We start from the raw sequence: 25994 nt of genomic DNA on the forward strand, positions 1-25994 counted from the left end.
GTATAAAGTCGGGCATAACACAGGGATTCACTAGTCTCTTGTGCTTCTGTTCACACTGGAACATAAACTGTACCTGGGAAGGATGATGGCCACACTGTCTACTTTATAAAATTTGATAAATCCCATGTAAATTAGGAATATGGTTAGGACTGAGCAGGCAGAGGGAAGGAGGGCATTTTAAGAATAATTGCTTGGGCTGGGGATTTAGCTCAGGGGTGCTGCCACCTGCCTCGCAAGATCAAGGTCCCGAGTTCGATTCCCTGTACCACAAAACCAAACCAAACCAAACCAAACCAACCAAAACAAAAGAACAATTGCTTAAAGGTCATGTGAAAGAACAGGATCACTAAGAAACCAGTGTGGCCACCAGCAGTCAGTACGCACTTTTCAGTGGCCACTCAAGGCTTGGGCCTTGTGCGATTTGCTCTGCACCCTAGATTCAAGGTGGCTTGCTTGCCTTTCTGAGTAAAAAAACAACTTTTAAAAGGTAGAAAAAATGGTTGAAATCTATTCGACCTTTTCCTTCACACAAAAAGAAACACAGAAGGACTTGGTCCCTTTGGCCCAATTCCCACTGATTCCATTGACTGCTTTGAAATTCACTACCGAAGTTTGGGAGATTTCCCCATCTCGTCAAAATAATTCTTGACTTCACAGGTAATAGCTTGTGCAAATTATTTCCAGTCCTCTTTGTTGTGTTGAAAAGCTAAAGGCAACTGAACCCCTGGGATTTGGAACCTGATGACTGTGCTCAGGTTTGCTGTGGATTTGTGGTTTAAGAAGCTGGTTTTTCAAAGCATTTTGGTCTGAGGCTTTTTTCAATGTGCACAAAGAAACTGTCACTGGAGCTGCCAGGGTGCCAGTGTCTCTGCGTGAAAAACATTCATGTCCTTTTTCTCTGCCTGGTGAGCAGGAATAAAGGGCACAGCCAGATGGTGCTTGCCAGCTCTTGGGGCTGCCACGGGAACCGACGGGTGGAATCCCAAGCAGTTCAGGGCTGGCTGAGCCAAGCTGAGAACGCAAAAGTTCATGTGACCTTGGGAAGGAGATTTCCATTGTGGGATCACAGGGGATGGAGAAATGCCGCTGGAAAAGGTGTAGACCAGAACTCAGGCTCAGCTGCCTGTGTGGGCACAGGGCTGGCCAGGATTCTGTCCGCAGGGGACTTGCTCTCGGCCACTTGTCTTCCCCCGAGACACCCACCTGGCAGGTCTGTGATGAAGGGGACCAGGGAGGGCCCTTCCTTCCTGTCGGGGCAGGACAGCCCCAGGCCAGTGGTTACACAACCAGTGCAAACATCTCTGGGATCTACTCTCTGGGTCCTCATTGAAATTCAGGAAGTGGTGTCCTCCTTGGCCTAAGTGCAGTTTTGCTGAGCTTTTATTCCATTTGTGAATAGTTCTTGCTGGAAGCCCCTCACCCAGAGACCAGCGTTCCCAACAGCCGGCCGGCAGCGGAGGTAAGCACGCGGGCATGAAGCCCCAAGTTGGGATGACTTTTGGGTTGCTTGGTCAGTTGGGTGTAGGTAGTGAGTCCCCAAGTGGCCTGGGATTCGTGCAGGAAGTTGCAAATGGAGGCTGAAATGTCTTGTACCTGAGACCAGGGTGAAATAGCTAAGTAAATCCAGATTCAGCCCTGAGTTCAGACATTCAGCTCTGTCTTCCCAATAGAGATTTTATTTACTTTTTAGCATCAAGTGCTTATTTTTCCTCTTTAGATTCCTGTCACTTCAGTGCAACCAGTGCTTTTTTGTTTAAAAAAACAAACAAACCAGTGTTTCTTGCAAACAACTCATTGCAATAGGGAGTTTTCAGTGGTGAAAGTCGATGACAACTTGGTGACACTTGAGTGAGTGGCAGCTGTGACTTGAGTCTCGGCACAGCCGTGGTGTTCCCACTCCTGCATGCCTGTCCCCAGTGCCATGACTCGAGATGGACAGTTTAGGGAGGAGCTGGGCTACGACCGGATGCCCACACTGGAGCGAGGTCGGCAGGACGTGGGGCGGCAGGATCCAGGTGGCTTTGGCAGCGACACGAAGCCCAAGGACCTCCAGTTGTCAAAGAGGCTGCCCCCGTGCCTCAGCTACAAGACATGGGTCTTCTCCGTGCTGATGGGGGTGAGTGCTTGGCACCTGCCCTGGGCGTCATCCCTCCTGGGTGGGATGGGCAGGAGCAGGTGCAGAGCCTCCTGGATGCAGCCACATTTATTCTGCCTGTGTCTTCGGTGTCATTTCTCTCAGTCAGCATCTTTCCTGTGGGCCTGCATGGTGGCTCTGCCACCCTAGGAAGGGCAGTCAAGGGGCTACACTGAGCCTGCAGGGTCAGCACTGGGCCAGGGTGGCCACTACAATCCTGGGAACTCCCGTGGGAACGAGGGACCCCCGAGGACCAGTCTGGAAGGGTGCCTGGGGTCGGTTGTGCCCCCTCAAGTGGCCCCGGGCCTTTCCGTTGCCATCTGCAGAGCTGCCTCCTGGTGACCTCGGGCTTCTCACTGTACCTGGGAAACGTGTTTCCCTCTGAGATGGACTACCTGCGCTGTGCTGCTGCCTCTGTAAGCACTGCCCCCATCCACGTCCCGAACCCAGGTTCCTTGTCATGCGCTTGACTTCCCGTGCTCTGGGATTTTGGGTTTCCGTCATGTGTTTCTCATTCAGAAATCTCTGGTGTGACTTTAGTTTCAAGCAGTGTTTAGCTGTACCTCGCCAGTGAGGCAGGCCTGCACTTTGCTCTGCAGAAGCCCATACAGCAATGGCGCTTTGGTTTCTAATGTGCAGCTGCCACCTGCTGCAACTGAGCAAAATCTGCCCTCAGGGACCTTCCTCAGCCCTCAGAACAAAGCTCTGGCAAGGATGCAACCCCTCCCTGCACCTTCCAGAGCCATCCCTCGCCTCTGTCCTTTCCAAAGGGCAGCCCTGGTTGGTCACAATGACCCCTGACCTCGGGCCTAGGCAAACCCTCAACAGGGGCCTTGCTCTGACCCCAGCAGCCATCTGTTACTGGCCCCAGCTCTGCTCCCTCCATCTCTAGCTCAGCCCTAGCCTGTCTTCTGCCAACCTGTCCAGAGCTGTGTACGGATGTCTCCAGGGGTCTCTGCCCTCTGTCCCCTCAGGGCCTGGCCTTCCTTTGCCCACAGGAGTGTCATCAGTATGGCCCACGTCCCTCACCTCCCTCCCACTCCCAACACCCCCTCCACTGGCCCTTGATCCGGCTCAGTGGAGGCAGAGTGTGTAGCCTAGGCAGGGGTCCATGCTCGTGGAGCCCTGGGCTCAAGGGGACACCTCCTCCTCCTCCTTCTTTCTTTCTTTCCATACCACTCTTCAGCTGGGACATCTCTGGTTCTATGCAATCATGGCACATTCTGAGCTGGACGTGGTGGCACTCACAATTCAGAGAGCCCTGTCCCAAAGTGAAAAATGTCTGGGGATGTGGCTTAATGTGAGGCCCTGGGTTCAATCCCCAGCACCTTCCCCATCATGATAAATGTCGGTTAGTTTACATTTGGACTTTCAAGCATATCCAGCTAGAATACTTTTTTTTTTCGTACTGGTGATCAAACTCGGGCCCTTGTGCTTGCAAGGCAGGAAACAAAACCACTGAGCTAAATCCCTGGCCCTAGAATACTTAATATTGAGAATAAATTATTTTGAGGTACCCGGGGACTGTCGATGTCACACAGAATCCTTGCATCAGGAGGCTGGCAACACTTGGTTGCCGATATGACTCAGCTGATTCTGGAAGCTTGAATGTTTTAATACATTATTATTAGATAAACATTGCTCTGTCCCTGAGCTGTGCCCGGCTGCACAGTGCAGTGCTTTGGGTTGTCCCCTGAACTGGCATCGCACTGGGAACAGCAACTCACTGGGCTCTGCTTCCTCTTCAGTGTCTCCCCTCGGCAATCGTGACCTTTGCTGTTTCCAGGAGCAACATCAATGCGGTGAGTGTGGTCTTCCTAAGGCCTCTGCAGACCTGGAAGAAGCCCAGAGTGAGTCAGGGAGGTGGGTCCTGGCCAGGGTTTCCAGTGTTACCCCCAAAGGCAGGGCTTCCTCCCCTCCTCCAGCAGGGCAGCGCCCCCCCAGGTCCTGGAGTCAGTCTTAGGATTTTCAGTGACTTGGAATTCAGCAGACATTGTCTTTCCTCCTTTAACTATGCAAAGAAGGAAACTCTTCCCTTCATGCCTTTCAGATTCCCAGCTTTCAGATATTGTTTGTTTCCACATTTGCCATCACCACTACCTGCTTGATCTGGTTTGGATGCAAACTCATTCTGAACCCATCAGCAATAAATGTGAGTCACTGAGCTGGTGTGGGTTGCACACGGCTTTCCTGTTCTACTGGGACTATGTCCTCCTGCAGTGACACAGTGTGCTTGGGGACTGCTCACATCTGGGGGTGGCTGGGATGGTGCTGGCTAATGTAGAAACGGGTGGCAAATCTTTATTAAAATTGTTTGTTTGTTTTTGTTTTTTGAGACAGGGTCTCACTATGTAGTTGAGACTGACCTGGAACTCACTGTGTAGCCCAGGCTGGTCTTGAACTCACAGCGATCCTCCTGTCTCAGCCTCCCACATGCTGGGATTACAGATGTGAGCCACCACGCCCGACATCTTTATTAAAATTGTTGAGTTTGGCCAGAATTGAGGATTTTGCTTATGCTCCTAAAGAAAAGAATTGTCTATTGCATGAACTCTTTTCATTAATTCCAGTGGGCAGATTTGCTGATAAATAATACTTTAATATCTCTTCTGTAACAGCTCTTAAAAATTAACAGTAACAGGGCTGAGGATGTGGCTCAGTCGTAGAGCACTTGCCAGTCCTATACAAGGCCCTGGCTCAAACGCCAGGACAGCAAAAAAGAAAAAAAAAAAATCCATGTTTCATCAAATCTGTGGTGCTAGTAATTGTAAGACACAGGCACACTATGTGCTACTACAAAAACTGGGAAGACATAGTCTTCAAAGTATGCCTGAACAGAGAAATATTTTTAAAAACCAAGATGAACCTCGCCAGTCTTGCAAAGCAAGAGAAAGGAAGGTTTCAGAAGGAGTACTCGGGCTGCCTAGGAAAGAGAGGTGGTGCCTGCTTACCTGACGCAGCAATGACTAAGAGAGCTCGGGGCAAAGTTGCTGGTGCGAAAATCAGCATAAAGCTTCATTGTACAAACAAAAACTTGAAAATGTCCTAAATATAGATACTGTTTATAGAATTAAGCACATATGAGTTCAGTTCCTCGGAAGACAGCTAGCAAGAGACCTGCCAGACTTCTGGTAGAAGATGTGATGCTGCTGTCTTAGAGACATCCTGGACAGAGGATGGCAAGACAGGCAGGCAGACATCACAGCGAGAGGGTCCGAGTGAATAGCCCTGCAGCTGGAGCCCCTTGAAGAACAGATTGGGGACACCCTGCCCCACAACCAAGATTATTTGAACGCCATCTCCAAAATAGGGTAGGCTTGGTGTAGGGCAGGGGAGCTGTCCCTATGGGGTCTTCCTGGAGCTGCCCCACATGTGTGGACCACAGTTGCTGCCCTGGAACATAGCAAGGGCCTCTGCTTCCCATCTGCCATGGGGATCCACGAGTAGTAAAGGCATAACTAGGGGAAATCGTCTTCCCCACAGACATAGGAACATGCAGTGAGAGAGAGAGCGATGGAGGAAGAAGCAAGCTAAACCTGGGGCAGTGCTCTCTGGGCCATGGCAGAGGAGGGCATTGGGCTGCCCACTGCTGGCCCTGTGGGCTCAGCTCATGTCTGTGGCAACTCTGACACCCATCAGAGTTGGAGAACATTAGGGATTTGCAGGTACATTCTGAAGCATGTGGCACAGACACTGTACTGCCCACAGATACACAGCTGGAGATGTTGCTCATACATCTCTATCAGGAAGTGTGCACCAAAAGACCAGAGCAGCAGCACCTGTCAGTAAAAACCCAAGCATGAGCCCACATCCAACACCCAGAGCCTGAGTGCACAAATGGGAGACGGAACGCAGGACCAAACTGAGAGATGTGTAAGCCCATATTTGCCTGGCCTCTGCTCAGTGTGGCCCATGCTCTGCTAGCCCAGCCCTGGCTTTCCCAGAGCTCACACCTGCGGAATCGCTGCCATACCCAGGCCCAGCATCAGCATCCATTCACAGCCGAGCTCTGGGTGGTCCTGACCACACTGAGCTCTCAGGGTCATTAAGCAGCGGCCAGCACAGACAGGTGAGGCCCCTCCAGAACGTGGTGTTTGAACCACTCAAACTCAGAAACAGGCTGGTTGAAGAACACAGGTGTAGGTGGTAGAATAGGTCATTTGAAGACATGGCTGTCTCTGTGCAGGGTGGGCCAGAGACCAGGCATACCACTCTGTGTGCCACGCTGCTACCCTGTCAGCCATCACCAGGTCCCCTTAGGTATGTGCTCTGACACCTGCCTATTCTTGCCTCCCCCTCCATCTCATCCTGGGTGTGTGGAGCCTGTTCCTCTCCAGGCTCCCAACTGTAGCAGGCCCCTGCGTCCCACTGGTACGTGGCACACAGACCGGTTACCACATTCCAGCCAACAGGGACTTATTTCTTTACAGCCTTCGATACCAGGAGTTCAGTCTCTGGTCATAGTTGTACCTGTGTCCATTCACCCAGAGTGTGGCTGTGCTCTGCGCCTGTACCCCAGCCTGCGGCGCTTGGCCCCAGCTTCTTCCACCTCGGTGTCACCGACTCCCACTGTTCCCCTTGAGAGCCAGTGACTTGTTTTCTCCATGTCTTCTTGGCACGGTGGTTCTGAGCACCTCTCACCTGCCTGTGGCTGTTCTGGGCTTCCTTCCAGCTCATGTTGAAAGCCAGGTCATCTCCTGTTTCAGCCGTTAGCAGCAAGGCTTGCTCCTAGGTGGTACGTTACACTCCTGTGCGGGATGACCCCTGGGTTTGGAGCCTGTCCCCGCATGGCACTGCACTTGCTCTTGTGATAGCTTTGTGAGATGCCCCCGTGTCCCAGGAAAATGCCTTCCCCGCTTTGCGTTTCATTTCAGACTTGATCTCTTTTACTCAAAATATGTTTTAGGGCAAGTTCGCTGAGTTCCTGAACAACTGCAGCTGGAGTTTTGTCATGATTATTTTAAGTCTGTAAAATAATTTTGTGAGAATTGACCTCCTTATCATGTTCCCTCATCCCATCCAGGCACATAGCCTCTGTTTGTTCGTGTCAGCTGGGACGCAGACTGGACTGTTTAGCCAGCTCTGCCCTCTGTGGGGTGGGCTGGGCAGGGGCTGGTCATCCTCTGGCCGCAGCTCCTCCACAGCACCCAGTCTCCACTGTGGCTCCCTGAGTCTCCTCAGGCCCCAGGGAAGTGGCACCTACTGTCCCTGACCCTGGCAGGAACGCCCGCATCCTGGCCCACTCTTTCCCAAATCACCCTGCCTAAATCTCCTCCTGTTACTCCTTTGAGTATTCTATGCCTTGTCAGACCCTGGATGCATAAGGTAGTGGAGGTGTTTTTAAATACTGTTCATGTATTACTAATTTCTAACATTACTACATTGTGAGCAGAATATGCGCTGTAGAGTGCAACAATTCTTTGGAATTCAGGCTCCCTCCCCACCTGGTGCTGAGAATTGAACTCATGACCTTATACTTGCCAGGCAGATGCAGCACCACTGAGCTACCTCCTCGGCCCCTCAGGGCTGATTTGTAGCCCTAATATATGGTCAAGAGTGAGAGTCTCTTGTTTTATTTTACATGGAGAGTTCTGTAGCTAAACTTCTTTGTATTTGTCTTAAAATGTGGGCTCATTACTGTCCAATCTGGTGGACACAGCAGACCAGAAGATGCCTCCACAGGACTGACAGATGACTGCCCATGGATCCTATAGAGAGGGCGCCCTATGCTACAGAGGGCACAGAGGGAAGGACAAGCAGAGGGAGGAGAAGCAACCTGGGCAGGTGGCAGAGAATGGGGGGCAGGCCAGCCGGGGTCTCAGCCTTGGCCGGTTTGGAGAACCTCAGCAGGTGTGGGCATGGGTGTCCCTGGTCACCTGCCTGGTCCCAGCCCCAGAGTGGCTGGACAGGTGAACACTGGCCTAGGGTGTGGGAGCTGAAGGGGTACAGACTGTGAGCTGGTGGTTCACATACTGTGTCGTTGCTGGCTCTGGGAACTAGCCAGCCCTGGAGGGGTGGCTGCCCAGGATCAGCACAGCCCCAGTGTCAAAGACTCAGAAATGCAGAAAATAAGAGACATGGCTAATGTAGTATTTTTCTGATTTTAAGAACACTTATGCTTTTGTCTTTTTTTGATCTATCAGTTTCTGAGAAAAACATTAAATTCTTTACCTATAGCTGATGGTTTATCGATTTCTTCTTGTAGTTCTGTTAGTTATTTATTACTTTATGGTGTGTGTGTGTGTGTGTGTGTGTATGTTTATGTGTGATGGGGGAATGAACCCAAGACTTTGGATATACCAGGCAAGTGCTGTAACACTGAGCTATATCCCAAAGCTTTTTTATTTTATTTTGAGACAGGGCCTTCCTGAGTTTCCCAGGCTGGCCTTGAATCTGCAGTCCTCCTGTCTCAGCTTCCTGAGTATTTGGGATTACAGGCATGTGCCATGGCACCCAGCTACTTTTTGTATTTGGAGGCTCTATTGTTAGTTGAATATGTTTCTACATTCTTGCTTTAATAATTTTATTTTTAAGTTATCAGTTAGATTGAGTTATATATTATTTATTTATCTGTGGTGCTGAGGATCAAGCCCAGGACCTTGCGTATGTAGGCAAGCACTCCCTGGCCAAGCTACAGCTTCGTGTGGCTGTGTGAGTGTGAACAAGTGTGCAGCTTCATGAGCCTGCCCACACATCTGGAGCCTGAACAGCTCCGTCACCCTCAAAGCGCTGTGTGTGCAGAGCTGTTATAAACCTGCACTCAGGCTTTTATGTGAACAAGGAATTGGGGGGGGCAGGCAGATGCAGCCAGGGGCCAAGTGTGCCCACAAAGAGCCTCTTCTCACCTCTGAGTGACGGGGTGCAAAGCGAGGAGCCTGGTAGCTTGGAGGGGTGGGGCTCCCAGGGGAGATACTGAGCCCATGCTCCCTACTCCCTGAGCAGATAAATTTCAACCTCATCCTGCTGCTCTTGTTGGAGCTTCTCATGGCCGCCACCGTCATCATCTCAGCGCGCTCGAGTGAGGAGCCCTGCAGGAAGAAGAAGGTGGGTGGCTCGAGGGGTCCCCATGTACGTCGCAGTCCACAAGGGGGGCTGCCTTGGGTGGAGCTGGTGGCTGAGGGTGGGGACCTGTCCTGCCTCTCCATGCCTGGCCATACATCTCAGGGAGAGACCGAATCTGCTAACTGTCTGTGAACCGCAGCGTGGTCTCAGTGACTCAATCTACTTCAGTGCTGGCCAGTCCAACCCCTCCCTCGTGGCAGCCAGGCACTGCCACCAAGCGGAAGGCCCAGTCCTCCGTGCTTGCGGGCTCAACATGACTTTGTATCTCTCTAGGGCTCCGTCTCCGACAGCGCCCATATTTTGGATGAAATGACGTTTCCTGCTCGGGCCCTAAAGTCCTACTCTGTGAGAAAAAAATTCCCTTTTCTTATTTATCTTATCAGGAGGGTGTGGGCGTGTGTGTGGCTGGACTAAGTCCTTCCATGTATTAAGATGACCATGGATGTGAGGCTCCAGACTTGCTTGCAAAAGAAATTTCAGCCCACTAGGTGCTGTTGACAAGACACCTTGCTTTAAAAGGTGCTAGTGCGCTTGAGTTTTCAGGGTTCCCAGAGTTTGATAAGACATCTATGTGTCAATACAGACATGGCCAGCTGGCCTGTCCAGAGGACATGCAGGGAGTGTCCTGGCTGCTTCCTCCTGTCATTGTCTCTGTCTTGAAAGCCCTTTCTGTTTTTGTTGTTGTTTGCCTCTTGGTTTGGGTTTACTTGTGTCTTTAGTGAAAGGTGGGTTAAAACCTCCTAATCTGAGTGTGACAGTATTGACTTTCTCTGTAATTCTCCCTGAGGTTTGGATGGAGAGTTACGCCTTGTGGCCGTTAGAGTTTTCTTTCGTGCTTTCGTGCGCCTGGCCCATAGTCAGTGTGGCGTCTTCCCTGGCTGTCTGGGGCTCCCATTCACACGCACCTTTCTCCTGTTGTCCCACTCGTCACAGCTACCACGCCTGCTCTTCCCTCTGTTGCACTTTATTCTTCTACTCTATGCATTGCCTTTAGCTGCTTTGTGGTTTGGGGTAGGCTTTTAATTTTTTGCTGTCTTCTGTCATTCTCAAAAGTTTTTCCCAGCATCCCAGGCCAGCAGTTTTCCCCGACATTTCCATGTCTGCAGTGGCCCCATTGCCTGCCTTTTCTGTGAGCTCCCAGCTTCCGGAGGTTTCCATCTGTGTCAGGATTGCTGTCATGTGGGGGCTCTGTTTTCCTTCACCTCTGTGGTCTTGTGGCTTCAAATGCAAGGAGGCCTCGTGGCCTCCGTCCCCAGCTGAAACCTGCACAGCCCCATGGTGAGGCTGGTACTGGGCTCTGAAGGGAGCCCAGTTGCAGGCCAGGGTGGCTCCAGCCACTGTCCAAGGGTGTCTCGTGGCTTTTCCCCTCAGCCTGGCCCAATCCCACCTGAGTGGCATTTGCAGAGCTGTGGCTGGCCCTGGGAGATCCGTGTTTGAAAGCTGTGTTCTGGGCATCTGAGCATTGCCTGCCTCTCAGAGCTGATACACACACACCCTTCAGTACACGGCCCCAGCAAGCTAACACTGTCCCATTGTCTCTTGCAGGTAGTTGAGGTGATTGCTGGCGTCTCTGCTGTCCTTGGTGGGGTCATTGCCCTGAACGTGGATGATGCAGTCTCGGGCCCACACCTCTCAGTGACCTTCTTTTGGATCTTGGTGGCTGTGAGTACTTCTCCTCCTCACACCTGCTGGGTGTGGCTGGTTAGCAGGCTTGTTTTGGGGCACTGAGTCTGGAAAACACCCTGAGAGGGACCCTCTGGCTCCCATCCTGTCCAGTAAGATAAGTCATTGTACAATTTTGTACTAACTGCCATTACTGTTTTATTATTTTTCTGAAGAAAACCAAATACTTTTATTATTCTGTACAATTTTACAATACAATGGACTACTGGAATGTATTACTATTACTAAGTGCTCCTATGGCAAACCCTTAGCACAGTGCCAACCCCAGGATGTGCCTCACTCAGTCCGCTGTCTTGTTACACAGTCCCTTATCCTGTCTCATGGTCCTGCTGTCATGTCAGTCACCATGCCCTTCTGAGCTCACCTGCAACATCATGTTGCTCAGTGTGTGAGAAGCGCATCCGGTGTGCTCCACTCAGCCGCAGCCACAGCCAGGTCTGGGCTCCCGAAGTCCTTCAGAACAGCCTGTCCAGAGCGACTCCTCTTCCTGCCACGCCTCACACTCAAGACTGCGGTCTGTGCCTTGTCACTATAGATGTGGTGCCAAGTGGCCGCATTGCGCCTACTGTCCTACTGGTTTGTCCCATGCTGCTGCCGGCTGTGTGAATTTTTAGTTTAGGGTCCAGTGCTCACCAGGTGGCATCATCTGGGTAGCCTGGCTCCCCCAAGTAAGTGAGGCTCAGAGACATGGGCCCTAGGGGCTGTGCTGACTTGGTGGCCTGGGACCCTTCGGGCCCTGGGACGGGTGCAGAGCTGAGCAGGGTGGAACCTTTCGCCTGGGAAGCTGTGCAGTCTGTAAACACATATGATGCAGCCTGAGCTCATGCCTGGCCTCTGTGGTCTGAAGGTGAGGGCTGTAGGATCACACCTGGGGCTTACTGAGGACAGAGGTCACATTCATGATGGAAGACAGTGTCTTTGTCCCTCCCCAACCCCAGGGTCAACCATGCTGTCATGACCTCCCTGAAACCCTGCTTACCAGAGAGTACGCTAGGCCCCACCAAGTCCTGATCCTGTCCCCTGACCAGCCCTAGCCCCTACTCAGCCTCCTTCCTCCTCCAGAGTGGGCGCAGCTGGGAGTGGAGGTGGGGTGGGGCTCCAGGCGGGGCTCCTGTGGTGCGGGAGAGGGCAGGATAGCGATCTCCAGTGCACTTTGGTAGAAATCAATTATGGGGCCCTGATGTGGGCGTGTCCCTCCCCTGTGAGGGAGGATGGGAACTTGAGAGCTGGGGATAAGGCAGTGCGGGGCCCACCAGGCTCTTCTGGGCACTTGCACCCCAGGGGTGAAGCCTTGGGGGTTGCTGGAGGCACGTCCAGCAGTCAGCCACCTCCCACTGTCCTCACTGTGCCTGCCTCTGTGCTGCTGAGCCAGCTACTTGAAGAAGGGGTTCTGGGTTGCAGAGAGGAGAGGTGTCACCCTAGGCTGTGGTCCAGGTCAGGACTCTGGGAGAGGGTACCTGAGACCTATTGCCAAGAGGTGCTGCCTCTCCAATGAAGCCTCTGTGCCCAGGGGCCACACCCTTCAGAAATGACCAGGCCATGAGGGTGCCAGAGGGGCACATTACTGGGGATTAGATGACCACACTGCAGAGCATGGTCATACATTAGGTCCTGGGTCAGGGGAGACTGTTCTAGAAAAAATACTTCGGGACAACTGGGGATTTGAATACAGGCATGCTGGACCACACAGCTGAACCCATGTCTGCCAGGTGTGGCAGCATTAAGTGTGTGGGTATGAGCCCACGTGTGGCCACAGTTGGGGGACTGAGCGTCAGGTGGAGCCCAGAGGGAACAGATGTGCTGATGTCTGTGAGGGGCTCTGGGGCTTTAGGGTCGCTGGCCTGTGCTCGCAGTTTTTCCACAGCCCTGAAGTTTTAGATAATCACTTGAGGGACGTAGAGTCCACAGAGCCCGCGCAAAAGCCCTTCCCAATGCTCTCAGGGGCCAGGCAGGCCACCTGTCCTGCCCTGGGGATGGAAGGGGTTTCGTGTCACGGTGGAAACCACAAACGTGGACTCTGACATGCTCCAAAGTCCTTCTTTTTCATTCTCTTCTAGTGTTTTCCAAGTGCGATCGCCAGTCATGTGACAGCAGAGTGTCCCAGCAGGTGTCTGGTAGGTTAGGGTCTTGTTCCTTCCATGGTGCCAAGGGCAAAGCTCCAGCTGCAATGGCAGCTGCAGGGGCTGCAGGCAGTGCCAGGCTGAGTGGCCAGCGAGATGGGTGGGCTGAGGCTGGCACCTGCTACTCCACAAAGGGCAGGTCACAGTCCCCAGGGCCCCTGCTTTGGTGCCTTGTCTATGAAAACAGCAGAGGGAGCGTGTGTGTGTGTGTGTGTGTGTGTGTGTGTGTGTGTGTGTGTGTGTGTAAGAAGAAATTCTCAACACTAAAGAGGGAGGGAGGATGAGCCTAGTACTCTTGCTGCTTCCTGTTGCTCTGGGGCCAGTCCTGTTGTGAGGACCATGGCTGACTTGTGAGGGCCAATGGTCTGCTAGGTGAGTGTCACACCCAATGTCAGGGCTTTGTGGCCTCTGCTGCTGAGATGATGAAGGCATCACCCTAGGACTTGGAGGAGGTTACAAGAACAGATTCAGAAGAGCAGAAAAGATGAGTGGTGTCCAGAGGCTATTTTTACAACAGGCTGGAGAACTGTGTGTGAATCCTAAAGATACAAGTGATACACATGGCATGCTCTGAGTTGGTGGGCAGACAGCTTAGCAGGAGCTGCGCACCCACCCCAGCGACCATAATTCACCTTCCCTCCATGGATCTTCTTTTTAACCAGGTGGAGGTGCTGATCACCATCAGCAGCCTCACATCCCCATTGCTATTTACGGCCTCTGGCTACCTGTCGTTCAGTGTGATGCGAGTGGTGGAGATTTTCAAAGACTACCCGACAGCCATCAAAGTATGTACTCACTCACGAGACTCTGAAATTCTCTAAAAATATCATCACTTGCTGCTGGCTTGAGGCTAAGGAGAGTCTTTGGGCAGGTGGGTTATGAACTGGCAGTGGCTGGGACCGATGGGCACTGACCTGGCCACGGTGACTTTGCAGAGTTGGGTGTGGGTGGCCTAGGTTTACCTGTGGCATGAGGTGGGATCTGATTTGCTTTCCCTGTGGATGATGGCACGCTGTCCTCGCCCTTGACTCATCTGTTCTGTCCCTGCTGCTGGCAGCAGTGTCCTGGCTGGTTTTTGCCCAGGCTACTCCTGCATTTCTAGCTCTGAGTCTGCTCAGTGTTAGCATGGCCGTGTAAGAGGCCACCACCTCCTTCACCTTCCCCACGCACATTTCAGAGCCCTTGTGGTTTTGGGAAACACTGCATTGGGGTTTCAATCAGAATCGCATGGTGCTGATAGATCCATTTGGGGAAACCTGAGTGTGGACCTTTCAGTGAAATCTCAAGATATCACCCCTAAGGCTCAGACATATGCAGCTTGACTTTCTTCCAGTGTAATTGGTCTTTTCCCCCAAAGTTTATGAGGAATTTCATACATTGAGAGGACAGCATGGTGAAGTGGTTTGCATTTTCTTTCTCAGTACTGAAATGTCACAGTCACTTCCTCATCTCTGGGACGGACACTCACAGTGTAAAGGACAAGAGGTTTACTTTGGCTCACAGTTTAGTTCCCAGTTGGCCAGCTCCAAAGCACAAATGGTATGGTGGAAGACCATAGTGGAAAAAGCTGCTCACCCCATGGTGGCCTGGAAGCAGAGAGCGTGGAGGAAGGAGCCGGGGAGGGAGAGGCACTCTCCTAGGCCACGTCCCCAGCAGCCTGCCTCCAACCAGGCCCCACCTCCTGGCAGCACATTAGGTTTGTGCTCCCATGATCCACTGTCCAAACACACGAGGCTTTGGGGGCATTTCTTTTTTATCTAAACCATAGCGTGGACATTGGACCCAAGGCCTTTCTACTGAACTACATCCCCAGCCCTTTTTAAATTTTAAATTTTTATTTTAACACAGAGTCTTGCTAAGTTGCTCAGTTGCCCAGACCGAGTTTTCTCTGTGCTCAGAGCATCCACACACATTTTGGAGCAGCTGTGGTTTTATGAAACACTGAATTGGATTTCAACCAGTATTACATTAGATTCATTTGAGGAGACTGGAAAGTGTTGTGACTTACCATGTGAAGTATCTCCAAAGGGGACTTCTGGTGATCTCTCCTTGTGATCTCCCTGTCTCATCCTCCTGGGGGCTGGGACTACAGATGTGCACCTCCATGCCTGGCCTCAGTGGTTCACCCAATGTGTACTACTGAAAGTGAATGTCAGACCTCGGTAACTTGACTGCTCCCCCGAACCTAGATGAAGGACTCCTTTGATGCAGTGATGGCAAAAACAAGACAGGGCCAGGAGCTTGCACCCCTCCCAGGCAGAGCTGCATTGGGGTGGGGGCTTCAGCTGCCTTGTGGCTTTGGTTGAAGGGAGCGGGCAACTGGTTCATGGAGGGACTGAGCTGCTGCTCGGGGAGCAAAGAAGGCAGCAGGGAGTATGGATTCTCTGGGTGGGCTAAAGGCTGGTGGTTCTCGTGGGCCAGGGCCATGGCTCCAAAAGATCTGTCTTCCGGCTGACCTCAGTCATCTCACCCAGAGGCTGCCGAGTCCTTCTGTGTCTGGTGCCATCATCCTGCACAAGCGTCCTGACCTTGTGGGTCCAGGCCCCGTGATAGGGCAGAGGGACATCGGGGGCTTGGGTGTTAGAGGCTTCTGAAGTAGCACAAGGCTGGGGCAGGAAAGAGGAGAGAGACAGAAGATGAAAACACATTCCGGGTCCAAAGGGCAACAGACAGCTAACCTTGCCCTGCCTTCTTGGGCAGAGCATTTCCAAATGGTCAGTGCGCCTGTCTGTACGCACGGAGCTGAGTAGACGCAGACCCGAGGGTTGTGACAGCAGAGATGACAGGCGTGGTGTGAAGACAGAGACCAAGCTTTTGCCCCGTTCCAGTGAGCCCAGACACCTGCAGGCCCGAGGGAAGAGTCCGTGTTGCAGCAGCAAGCACAGTCTTTAGGGCCCCAGAAGTAGCCAGGCGCTGTGGTCACAGCCTGCAGGTCACAGGTGTCACCACAGCAAAGCCAGGGGACCAGCATGGCACTGCCCAGCTGTGCGGCTCCACAGGGAGGGATGTGTAAGCTGACCGGGAACAAGTGAGGCTGGAGGGCTTGTTTATTTTTTTCTTGGCAACGATTTCATACTTCACGCACATCTTTCACTTCTGTGGTCTCGCGGGGGCCTTGTGATGGGTCCGTTCGAACGTGTCCTGCCATACAGGGTAACTGATCACTGTGCCCAAGGCCTTATTTTGTCATCCCGGCCTTCTGTCCCACCATGGTGGTCACTAACTGTCTCACACCCTTCTGTTCTAAAAGTAAGAACAGTCCCCTCCCCTGTACATCGCAAAGCCATTATCACACCTAAGATGGTCAGCATTGTCACGTGATACTGTTTAATGTTCAGCCCTGTATGGGGCCCTTGGCCTGAGTGTCAGGTCACTTTGGGCTCCTCCGTTCGGGCCCTCCTTTCCTCAGGACTCTGTCTGGGCAGTGGCCCTAGCTCTGGACCCCTTTCCTGCACTCCCTCCACAGAGCATGAGCCTGTTGTGATCATCTTTCCAGGGCTGGTCCTCCCCAGACCCCTTTCTCACCTGGGAGGGGAGGGAAGGTGAGGCTGGGTCTCTCCTTCCTTTCCACTGCTGCAAAAGTGAAGTGTGGCAGATGCTTTCCTTTTCTGTGGAGTAACGCTGAAGACTCACCGGGTTTTCAACGTTTTTAGTGTTGTGACCACCCTCACCTTGACCAGATGTGGCCAGTGGAGCTCTGTGCTCCTGGGGACACTGGCCTTTCCTGACAGACATGGAACCTGGCCTAGCACACAGTCTGTGTCCCAGGTGCCCATCCCTTGAGTGGAGGACAGAACACAGGTCTTAAGGCTGGGCTCGCGTGCTCAACCCTTCCTCAGGAGCACTGCTACTGAGCCTTTCCATGGACAGAGCTGGCAAGAACACATTTTTTTTGTGTGTACCGGGGATAGAACTCAGACCTCGTGCTTGAGAGGCAGGCAGCGGCACCACTGAGCTAAATCCCTGGCCCAAGAACACATATTTTAACAACTGTGCCTTTGTATTATATTTCTCACTCCAATTTAACATGTAGGGCTTTTTTTTTAAAGGGGTGACTTCTTTTAAATTTGTATTTCTTTGTTCTTGCTCCAAACAGTTTCCTGTAACATTCACTATCCTTACTGCTCTGCTTTTTATTTTGTGATGCTGGAGAACCCAGGGCTGTGTGAATGCAGGCCAAGTGCTCTATTGCTGAGTTACACCCCTGTCACTTACTACTTTCTTTTGTTTTACAATGCACATAAAATTGTTCTCAATTACAAAAGACCAATGTCACTGCCTACAGCCAGCCACCTACTGAGCAACCTGAAGATTTCCTTTTGTTCTAACATTCACCCTAGAAGGGGCAGTCACTGTGTTATGTGAAGAGGCTGTGCTGTTGATCTGAAACACAGTTAAGTTCAATGGCATCTGGTTGGATTCAATTTTAAGGTTTGGTTCTTTTCCCCTTTTTAATGACATTTTAAAACATCTAACACAATTTGGATGGTTCCAAAGCCAAAGCTGTGTGACAGGTACATTCAGAAGCTGGAGAGCTAGCCCTGTCCACCTGCCTCTGTCATAGGCAAATGTACCAACATTTTCCTCCCTTTCGTCCAACACAGGTAGCACATGGTAATCATTATTCTGTGCAGTTTATCCTGCTGTTTGCTGGTTACCCAAGAGGACCGGAGCTCTTCCTCCCTTTCATTACTCCTGTGCATACATAAACTCAGCAGGCCCGGGCTGTCCCCAGGATGGAAGCTGGGTTGTATTTAATGTCTCCTACTGGGAATAACTTCTGGTGATCATTCTGGTGGCAGAGTTCCATTTTGAATCCAAGCCATCTATTTCCAGCATAATTAGCTGGGAGAGCAACTGCAAGATCTGAGGGGAGATGCATCTATGATACGCTACATCTCAGCTAGTTTCCCTCAGGGGCTGGAGGGGTTGGGGGGCACCTGCTGTTTGGCAGCCACTGCCAGGTGTGTTGAGCTGACTGCTGCACAGGAGAGAGACTCAGCTCAGCAGGAGGGGTGGAGAGCACATTGGCTGTCAAAGGGTGCCCCCATTTCCTGACCAGCAAACTGGGGACTGTGCTGATGTGGGAATGACTGCCCCCTACATGCAAGGGAGGTGCAGAGCCTCGGCCTGGCAGCTGCTCTCCACTCTGCTCAGGATTCTCATGAGTGAGGGTTCCTTGTGTTTGTACGATGACCTGATCACTGTTTCCCTGATGGTGCCTGGCCTGTAAGTCATTGTGTTTCCTGCTGACCCATGACAGAGCATGAGCCACGGTGCTCCATCCTCGGCTCTCCTCGTGGATGTCGGGGTGGAGAGGTAGCCATGTGTCCACAGGGCGCAGCACTGTTATGCCTGTGCTAAAACAGGCCAACAGGAGTGGCAGCAGGACCGGCAGAGCGGGGGTGGTTGCCGTCCAGGTTCCTGAAAATGGGAGGATGCATTTAGATCACCGAGTTGGTGTGGTGGATGCGGCTGTTCCGGGGAAGGCCTAGGGTGGCAGGAGTGTCTGCGGGAGCCACCAGGTCTGCCAGCTGCCCAGCTACTCACACCTCACTGTGCCCACAGGCCTATGATGTGCTGCTGCTGCTGCTGCTGCTTGTGCTGCTCCTGCAGGGCGGCCTCAACACAGGCACCGCCGTGCTGTGTGTGAGCTTCAAAGTCAGTTCCAGGATGCAGGGCACATCGTGGGACGCCCCGGCTGGCCCACCGGAGCACCCCTCGGGGGAGGTGAGTGGTCATCTCAGGTCTCCAAGGGCATGAGGTGACCTCTGTGCCACTCTGCATTTATAAAATACCCCAGAAAAATTTTGAAGAAGTAAGAAATGAAATAGGTTATTTTTAAAACAACGAGAAACATACGAGCCCATTCTTGAGAAGTATTTTGGCTTTGGTTTGCTCAGTCTTAGCTTGCAGGCACACACAGGCCACGTGGGGTCCCCAGAGGCCTAGTGCTTCCTCACTGGGCTTGCAGGGGGTGCCGTGCCGGCCCAGCCTGGCATGCGGGGCTTTTCGTGCTGGGCACTGTGTGCTCTGGTCCTGCAGCCAGGACACAGCCACCTGGACAAAACTCTCCCTTCTAGACCCTCCCTGCCTCTTGGTTCCTCACCTCAGCTCTGTGTCCCGATGTCCCCACGAAAGAGTTGAGGGCTCAGCAGCTCCTCCCTGTGGGCCACCCATTCTGGTGCGTTGTTCCTGGGCAAACATGCCCACTGATCTCAGGGTCTCTGTGCCCTGGGGAAGGACCCAGGTGGCCCTGGCTTTGGGTTCCTGGCTCTGTCTCCAGGTCCTAAGTGAGCGCCCCCTTGATAGTGTCACAGCCAGCAAGGTGCAGAGTCAGGTGAATGGGTTGCTGAGGACGTTACCTCATCACTTAGGTCTCCGGGGTCCTCTCCTTCAGCTGCCAGGTACAGAACTGCTCCGACCTTGGAGTGAAGGGCTGCAGCATTTCTAGGAGAGTGAGCAGAGGTCTTTCCACTTTCCCAGAGTCTCCAGGGCTCCCTTCCTCCCTTCTTTCCTCTGAAGACAAATTAACCCAGGAGTATGCTGGATGCCATCCCGGCATGGCCCTGGCAAGGTGATACTTCCACGGGTGTGGCCCCGGTGACACTGTCCCTCTCTCCATCACAGGTGGCCAGGAGTCCCCTGAAGGAGTTTGACAAGGAGAAAGCCTGGAGAGCCGTCGTGGTGCAGATGGCCCAGTGACTGCAGGATGGGAAACTGAGTGACGCTCCGTGCCCTCTGGGCTCTCAGCAAGTTCAACCTCAGAGACTCTGTCTTGCAGCTCCTACTTTCTAACACATCTCCTTCATTCCACAAGGGCAGCCCACGTTGTGAGGGGACCTTGTTTCTTACCATAGTTTAACTTTGAAGTAGATAAATGGCAACATTTCTGTGATGCATCAGACAGAGTTCAGGGACTTCCGGTGGCCTCACTGTGTGGGGCTCCTGGGGTCAGGGAGGCTCTGGTGCTGCAGTCAGAGGAGGAATCCAGGTGAATGGTGGACCTCGGCCTGGCTTTGTCTGCCCTCTCTGTACTGCCGGCGTGGGCACCACTTGTTCGGGCCTTTCCTTCTGAGATACCCTCACCAGCTTGCCTGCCACACACGGTTTCCCAGTGAGGAGAGGAGGGTGGAGCCACGGCACCCTCCACACAGGCTGCCACTGCCTCTAGCACCGCAACTCCTGCCCACTCTTCCTAGGAACTGACACCAGTCCCAGCAGAAGGCCACCTTCCCCTGGCCCCAGCAGCGTCCCAGGTGTCCTCACATCCAAGTGGAGCTTTGCATGGTCACTGGGGGTGGGACTGAGTCTTGGCCTTTGTGACTGACTGCTTGGTGACCACAACAGTGGAGATCGAGCCCCTCCCTCTATGTCTGCCCGGCTCCTGAAGGGCAAACTCCACCTGAGCTGGGGGACACCTGGTGTCCCAGCACCTCCACGTCCTGGCCCATCCTCCTAACTTACCTGTGTCCAGCCTGGGCCAGCATCTCATGTGAGGCTAGTGTTCCTGAGTGTCCAGCACTCGCACACCTCCACAGAGCCTGTCTGTCACCCTCACCGGTGAGGCTGCAGGCACAGTTTGGGGTGTCATTAGCTTCGGAGTTGGTTGGATACCATCCTCCCATCCCTGAAGGTCACCTGGTTCCTCCAGTGATATGGGCGCCGGTAAGTCTGCAGTGAGCCAGGTGCTTTGCACAAACTGAAAGACACTAAGGTGTGCCCTCACCAGAGTGGGCTACACTAGTCGGCTCCCTGTGGAGTGTTGCGAAGGCCTGAAGGTGAACCGTGTGGCCTGAGCCCCTTAGGACCAGAGGACCAGTAGACCTGCGACATGAAGAAGGTGGGTGGCCTGCCCAGAGGATGAGAGAGTGTCCCAACCTTCCCACCTCTGCACTCAGGTGACCTGAGATGCCAGGACGCGTGACAGGTGGGGCACAGCCATCTCCTGGGGACCAGAGGGTTTGACATTCAGAGCCAGAATGAGGCAGTTGGGGCAGTAGTGCTGGTTTGTGGCTTCTCATGTTAGAGTGCATGAAAACACTGACGTTAAAGAGGGGCTTTAAAAATCGCGCCTTCTATTTACACTTTCATTTGGGGTAGTTTGATCCTTTTGAACAATAAACACTAACATGAAAACGTGGCTGCAGTTTGTTTAATGCTGGGTCTCAAGGGACCTGTTGCCCAGGTTCTGAAGAAGTTGGACTGTTACACAAGTGGGTGAGAGGGAGGAGATGTTCGCTCCCAGTGCGTCCTTCACGTGTGATGACCTGGGCCCAGGCAGCCCAGAGGCCTGGGAGGGTGAAGACCAGAGAGAGTCGGAAGACACCACCAGCTCAGCAGGGGCCATCAACGGCACCCGGTGTGGGCGGCACCACCAAACGAGGAGGAGCTGTAGGTTTTAGCAGTGGGGGGCCCTGCTGGGACGGGCAAGTCTTTCGTCATCTGGGTGACAGATGCACACACGAAAGGAAGTGGATGGAAGGTGGGGGACTCCTGGGGATCAAGTAACACTTGGCTCAAGGACTGGGTGACTCCAGGTGGTGGTAGAGTCTTTCAGGAGTGACCCTTGGGGGTGCCAAGGCCACTCCAGATTCCTCTGTGGGACAGGCCACTCCTGCCACCCTACTGCCCCCGATCTGCAAGGGGACAACCCTGGTCAACAAGGGGACCCAAGGAGTGTAATCTGGGGGGAAAGGAATAAGGGGCTCCAACCCTCCTCCTGGCAGGTGGGGCGGGGCCGTGACAGGGAGGGGCCGGGTGTGACTCGGGTCTTTGTGACTCTGATTGTGTGACCTGACAGCTGCAGGCGACCTTCCCGGCAAATCTGGATGGGGTCCTGGCCACTCTACACACTCTCAACACACATGGCTCGCGGCGCCCAGGACCAAAGCCCAGGACCCGGACCCCGCCTCAGAAGCGAACCGGCACCTCGACCCAGACCCAGGCCTGGACCCCAACCCGAAGCCTGCACTCAGGACCGCAGCCCAGGACCCAGACCTCGACTTCGAACCAGACCCAAAACCAAACCCAGACCATCACCTGGACCAGGGCCCGCACCACCCTCGCCCACCGCTCACCGTCACACCTTGCCTTGCCGCCCCCGCAGCCCCACACCCCGCGCCGGCTGCCGGCAGCATCCAGGCACGGTCACCAAGGGCCACCGCCGGACACGAGGCGAGCTGCACTAGCGGAAGGGACCATGGGCCCGGAATTCTGACCCCCTGAGCCCCAGGATCCCCTCTCCTTGGAATCGTGGGACCCCTTCCCTCCAGACCCAGACCTGACCCCTGGCCCAGACCTGACTCCCAACCCTGATTTGTCGCCCCTTCCCTGATCTGACCCTCATTCCTGATCCCTGACCCTGACCTGTCCCCATGACCCCTGACTGGTCCCTGACCTGACTGTCCTGACCTTTGACTTCCATGACCATTGACCTCTCCCGCTACCCAGACCTGTTCGCCATAGACACGCCCGCGACTCCTGACCTGCCCCCCAGCTCCAGACCTGTTCCCCCATCCCTGACCCTCCCCAGCTGGAACACTGCTCCTGTTCCTCTCCTTGGCTTCTCACCACTACACCCTGCTCCCAGGGTCCTCTGGCAGGAGGAACAAGCTGACCAGGATTGGCATGGAGCAGGTAGAGCGGACACGGCTGTCGTCCACCTTGTCAGATGGAGCCGACAGAGGAGAAAGTGGGTACTGCGTGTTCCCACCAACCTGGACCCTATCTGGATGGGGGCGGTGTCTAGGTCACTGCTGGTAAAGAACAATCCCAGGGAGGAGGTGATGAAGGGCACTGGGCCTGCTGCCTGCCTGCCAGCCCATCTGGGTTTCTCGGGGTTCCCAGCACAGGCTGTGCTTGCCTTGTCAGCCCTGGCCCATGCTCTTTTGTAAATACCTGAAGCCTTGGCAGTGACGCTGCTGTCACAGGAGGGCAAATGTTCAGCTGTGGAGGGAGGAGCTGTGGTCCCTTGTGCTCTCTCCGTGGCCAGTATTGTCCTTGTCCCTGACTAGCTGGTGGTGTCTGTGGCCTCTGTGTTTTTTGTTCTTTTGGTACCAGGGATCAAACTCAGGTCCTTGTCCTTTAGAGGCAGGTGGCGGCACCACTGAGCTAAATCCCTGGCCCATGGCCTCTGTGTTTTAATGCACATGTCCTTCATAGGCCATGGAGCTGGGGCCGGGTGTATGTGTGGGGAGCCCACTAAATGTGGGTCCAGAGAGGGCAATGGAGAGGTTGATGCATAACGTGGAGGCCAGGGACTGCTATCTTTGGGTGTGCTTGTGGGGATCCTGATGGTTGGGTCAGAGATTCCAAGAGGGGGCTGGTGCTGCAGAGGAGTTGGGCCACCTCAGGCCATGCTGTGGGCAGCAGTGGATGGTCCTGGAGAAGAGTCACCAACCTGAGGAGCAGGAGGCTGAGAGAGCCACTTGTCCCCTGGTCACACATTTGAGAGGTCTAGAGAAGATCTCATCCCCAGGGCCAGAGTGCTGGGGCAGGTATGGGGGTGGTGCAGAGAGGATGAGAAAGGTATATTTGTCACTGTTGCATTACTGGGACCGAATCCCCAACACCTACAGTGTAAAGGAGGGAAGGTTTGTTTTGGCTCACAGTTTCAGTGGGTTAGACCATGTCAGCTGGCTCCTAGGCAGGGTTGGAACGGTGGAACGAAAGCTGCTCACAGCACAGTGACCAGGAGGCAGAGAGGGAAGGGAGGAGCCAGAGCTGTATGGTCCACAAGTACACCCCAGGGGCCCATGTCCAGCCAGGCCCTGCCTCCTAACAGCATGGTCAACTGTGGATGAAACCACTGAGGGCACAGTGTCTCATGATCGAATCGGAGCTCTGTCCCGAGCATAGGAGCCTGTGGGGGGCATCCAGATCTAAACCATAATAGCAGGTTGCGGCCTGGTGAGGGATGGCAAGGATGGAGGGGGAGGAAGAGCTTGCCAGGGCCTGGGAGATGGGGGGCCGGAGCTGAAGGCCAGGCCCAGGTTTGGGCAGAATGGGCAATGTGCTGGGAGAGTGCGGGCAGCAGCAATCTCGGGTCTGTGTCCTAGTATCTGGTGTTGGAGTCACCAGCTAACCAAACAGTTATCTGGATGCTGTTTTCTTTGCTTTGATGTCTGTTTTTTCTTCTGCAGAGTTAAAACAAGGAATTTCTCGAGACTCAGCTTCTTCCCCCAAAATAGACAGATACAAAATGGCAAGACAGTTAACAGAAAAGGCAATCAAGGTAAGTACCCAGAGGGAGGGGATGCTTTGTAGAAATGGAAATGTAAACCAGGTTTAATGCAATCGCAGTACACCTGGGAGGCTGAGGCAGGAGGATTGAGAGTTTGAACCTAGTCTGGGAGACTTAGTGAAACCCTGTCTCAAATTTAAAAAAAAAATAAAGTAAAAAATAGCTGGGGATGTGGCTCAGGGCAAAAGGCCCTGGGTTCAATTCCCAGTACCACAAAAACAAAAAGCAATTTATTTTGGAATTGGGACAGTGTGTCGTCCTCTGGCCTGGTTGGCCTTGTCCTACATACAGGCCTATGGGACTGCACCCTCTGTGGCAGCTGGGTAGACTTTGAAGCAGGTAGTGCTCCCTACCCCAGCCATGAAGGGAAGCCATGCTTCCGCAGCATCCTGCTCTTGTCCAGTCACCCAGGCAGAAAGCTTCACGTGTCAGGGTCAAGGACAGCACCTCAGCCGCTGAGAGCCCCTGGGGTGGTTCACACTGCTGCCCCCTGGTGGTGGGGAGGAGAGGAACCTGGGAATCTAAAATGGCCTGGCCTTGCCCCTGGGTTGCGCGTGGGACCCCTTTGCTCTGGAATCATGCACTTGGATCTAGGGGAGATCGGGAAGGTGCCGGGTTTCTGAGAATGGAAGCAGTGGCTCCATGTCTAACGCCCCAAGAATGTGAAAGTCAGACAAGCCATGGAAAGGCTGCTTCTCTGTCTTCATTATGTGTGTTTCTGTGGCGCCAAGGGCCTGGATGGGCCAAGAAGACTGAGAAAGCCCATGTACGAAAAACGTCCTCTTCCTGTAAGTCTCTTCCTAGGCACAACATGTGTGAGGCGTGCACAGACTGAGTGCAAGGTGGGTGGCGTCACAAGCCAGACAGGGAAGCAGCACCCTCCACGTGCACCTGGCAGGTAGTGTGACCGAGGCCATCTTACCCCTCGGAGGTCCCCCAGATCCTGGTAACCCTGGGGTGCTCTCCATGGGCTCCATCCATGACCTTCTAGCCTTTCTGGAATTTTGTATGAGGAGTGCCCTATATCTGCTCCTTCATTTTCAGATTTTCTTCTGGAAACTTTGAATGTATAGGCACTTAGCGCTACAAATAGCCCTCTGAGTGCTTCTTTGGCTGCCTTTCACACACTTTTATTTAGTAGCATTTTTTTAACGTTCAGTCTGAAGTATTTTATAAGTTCTATTACTACTTTTTCATGGACACATGGCTTACTTGAAAGTATGGCTCTTAATGTCTATGCAGTAGATTTGGGGGGTGCCGGGGACCAAACTCCAGACCTTGTGCTTGTGAGGCAGGCAGCGGAACTATGCTGTAGATTTTTGTAGTTACAATTGTTTTGTCTTCCAGCTGCTTTGCATAGTGGCTGAGAATGTGATTTGTGTCGTTATTTGATGGAGCTTTGTGAGACTTGCTCTGTGCCTGATGTGGTGTTATTGTAAGAAGGACTCAGTATAGGCTTCTGTGTCCACGGGGAAGAGTGGGTAAATCACGTTGTTCGTGTCTTCTGTGGCCCCACTGAATTTCTTATCCCTGTTCTGCCATTGATAGAGAAGCAGGCAGAGGTGCCTACTTTATGGGTTTCTGCTTTATATGATTCTTGTCTTCTTGACAGGACATGGAAATGATCTTTCCAGTGAATTGAGTCTTTTAAAAATTATGAAATGGTTTCTTTACTTTAGTAATGTCTGTCTGTCCTAAGGACTGTTCTTTCATCACTATATCCTATTATTTTCTAACGTTTTTGTAAGTT

General features: G+C 53.1%; 2 protein-coding genes across 6 annotated transcripts in view; both read left to right on the forward strand.

The window, feature by feature from the left end:
* Positions 1 to 979: 979 nt before the first annotated feature.
* Positions 980 to 21130, forward strand: Mlc1 (modulator of VRAC current 1). Its single transcript, XM_010634282.2, has 13 exons — positions 980 to 1210; positions 1400 to 1459; positions 1918 to 2116; positions 2461 to 2550; positions 3883 to 3936; positions 4185 to 4286; positions 9077 to 9178; positions 9470 to 9541; positions 10742 to 10858; positions 12937 to 12993; positions 13662 to 13784; positions 18568 to 18729; positions 19630 to 21130. The coding sequence occupies exons 3-13, from the start codon at positions 1922 to 1924 to the stop codon at positions 19702 to 19704; spliced, it is 1149 nt and encodes a 382-aa protein (XP_010632584.1). The 5' UTR covers positions 980 to 1210; positions 1400 to 1459; positions 1918 to 1921; the 3' UTR covers positions 19705 to 21130.
* Positions 21131 to 21808: 678 nt separating this feature from the next.
* Ttll8 (tubulin tyrosine ligase like 8) overlaps positions 21809 to 25994 on the forward strand; it is a 31684-nt gene continuing 27498 nt past the window's right edge. For all 5 annotated transcript variants that reach the window (XM_010634286.1, XM_010634284.2, XM_010634288.2 and 2 more), the window contains exons 1-3: positions 21809 to 22176; positions 22592 to 22693; positions 24144 to 24235. In XM_010634286.1, the coding sequence (XP_010632588.1) occupies positions 21831 to 22176; positions 22592 to 22693; positions 24144 to 24235 (540 nt within the window). In that variant the 5' untranslated portion in view covers positions 21809 to 21830. The remainder of the gene's footprint in view (positions 22177 to 22591; positions 22694 to 24143; positions 24236 to 25994) is intronic.

This window comes from Fukomys damarensis, unplaced genomic scaffold (assembly GCF_012274545.1).
Source record: "Fukomys damarensis isolate Sample0158 unplaced genomic scaffold, DMR_v1.0_HiC HiC_scaffold_19, whole genome shotgun sequence".
Lineage (NCBI taxonomy): Eukaryota > Metazoa > Chordata > Mammalia > Rodentia > Bathyergidae > Fukomys > Fukomys damarensis.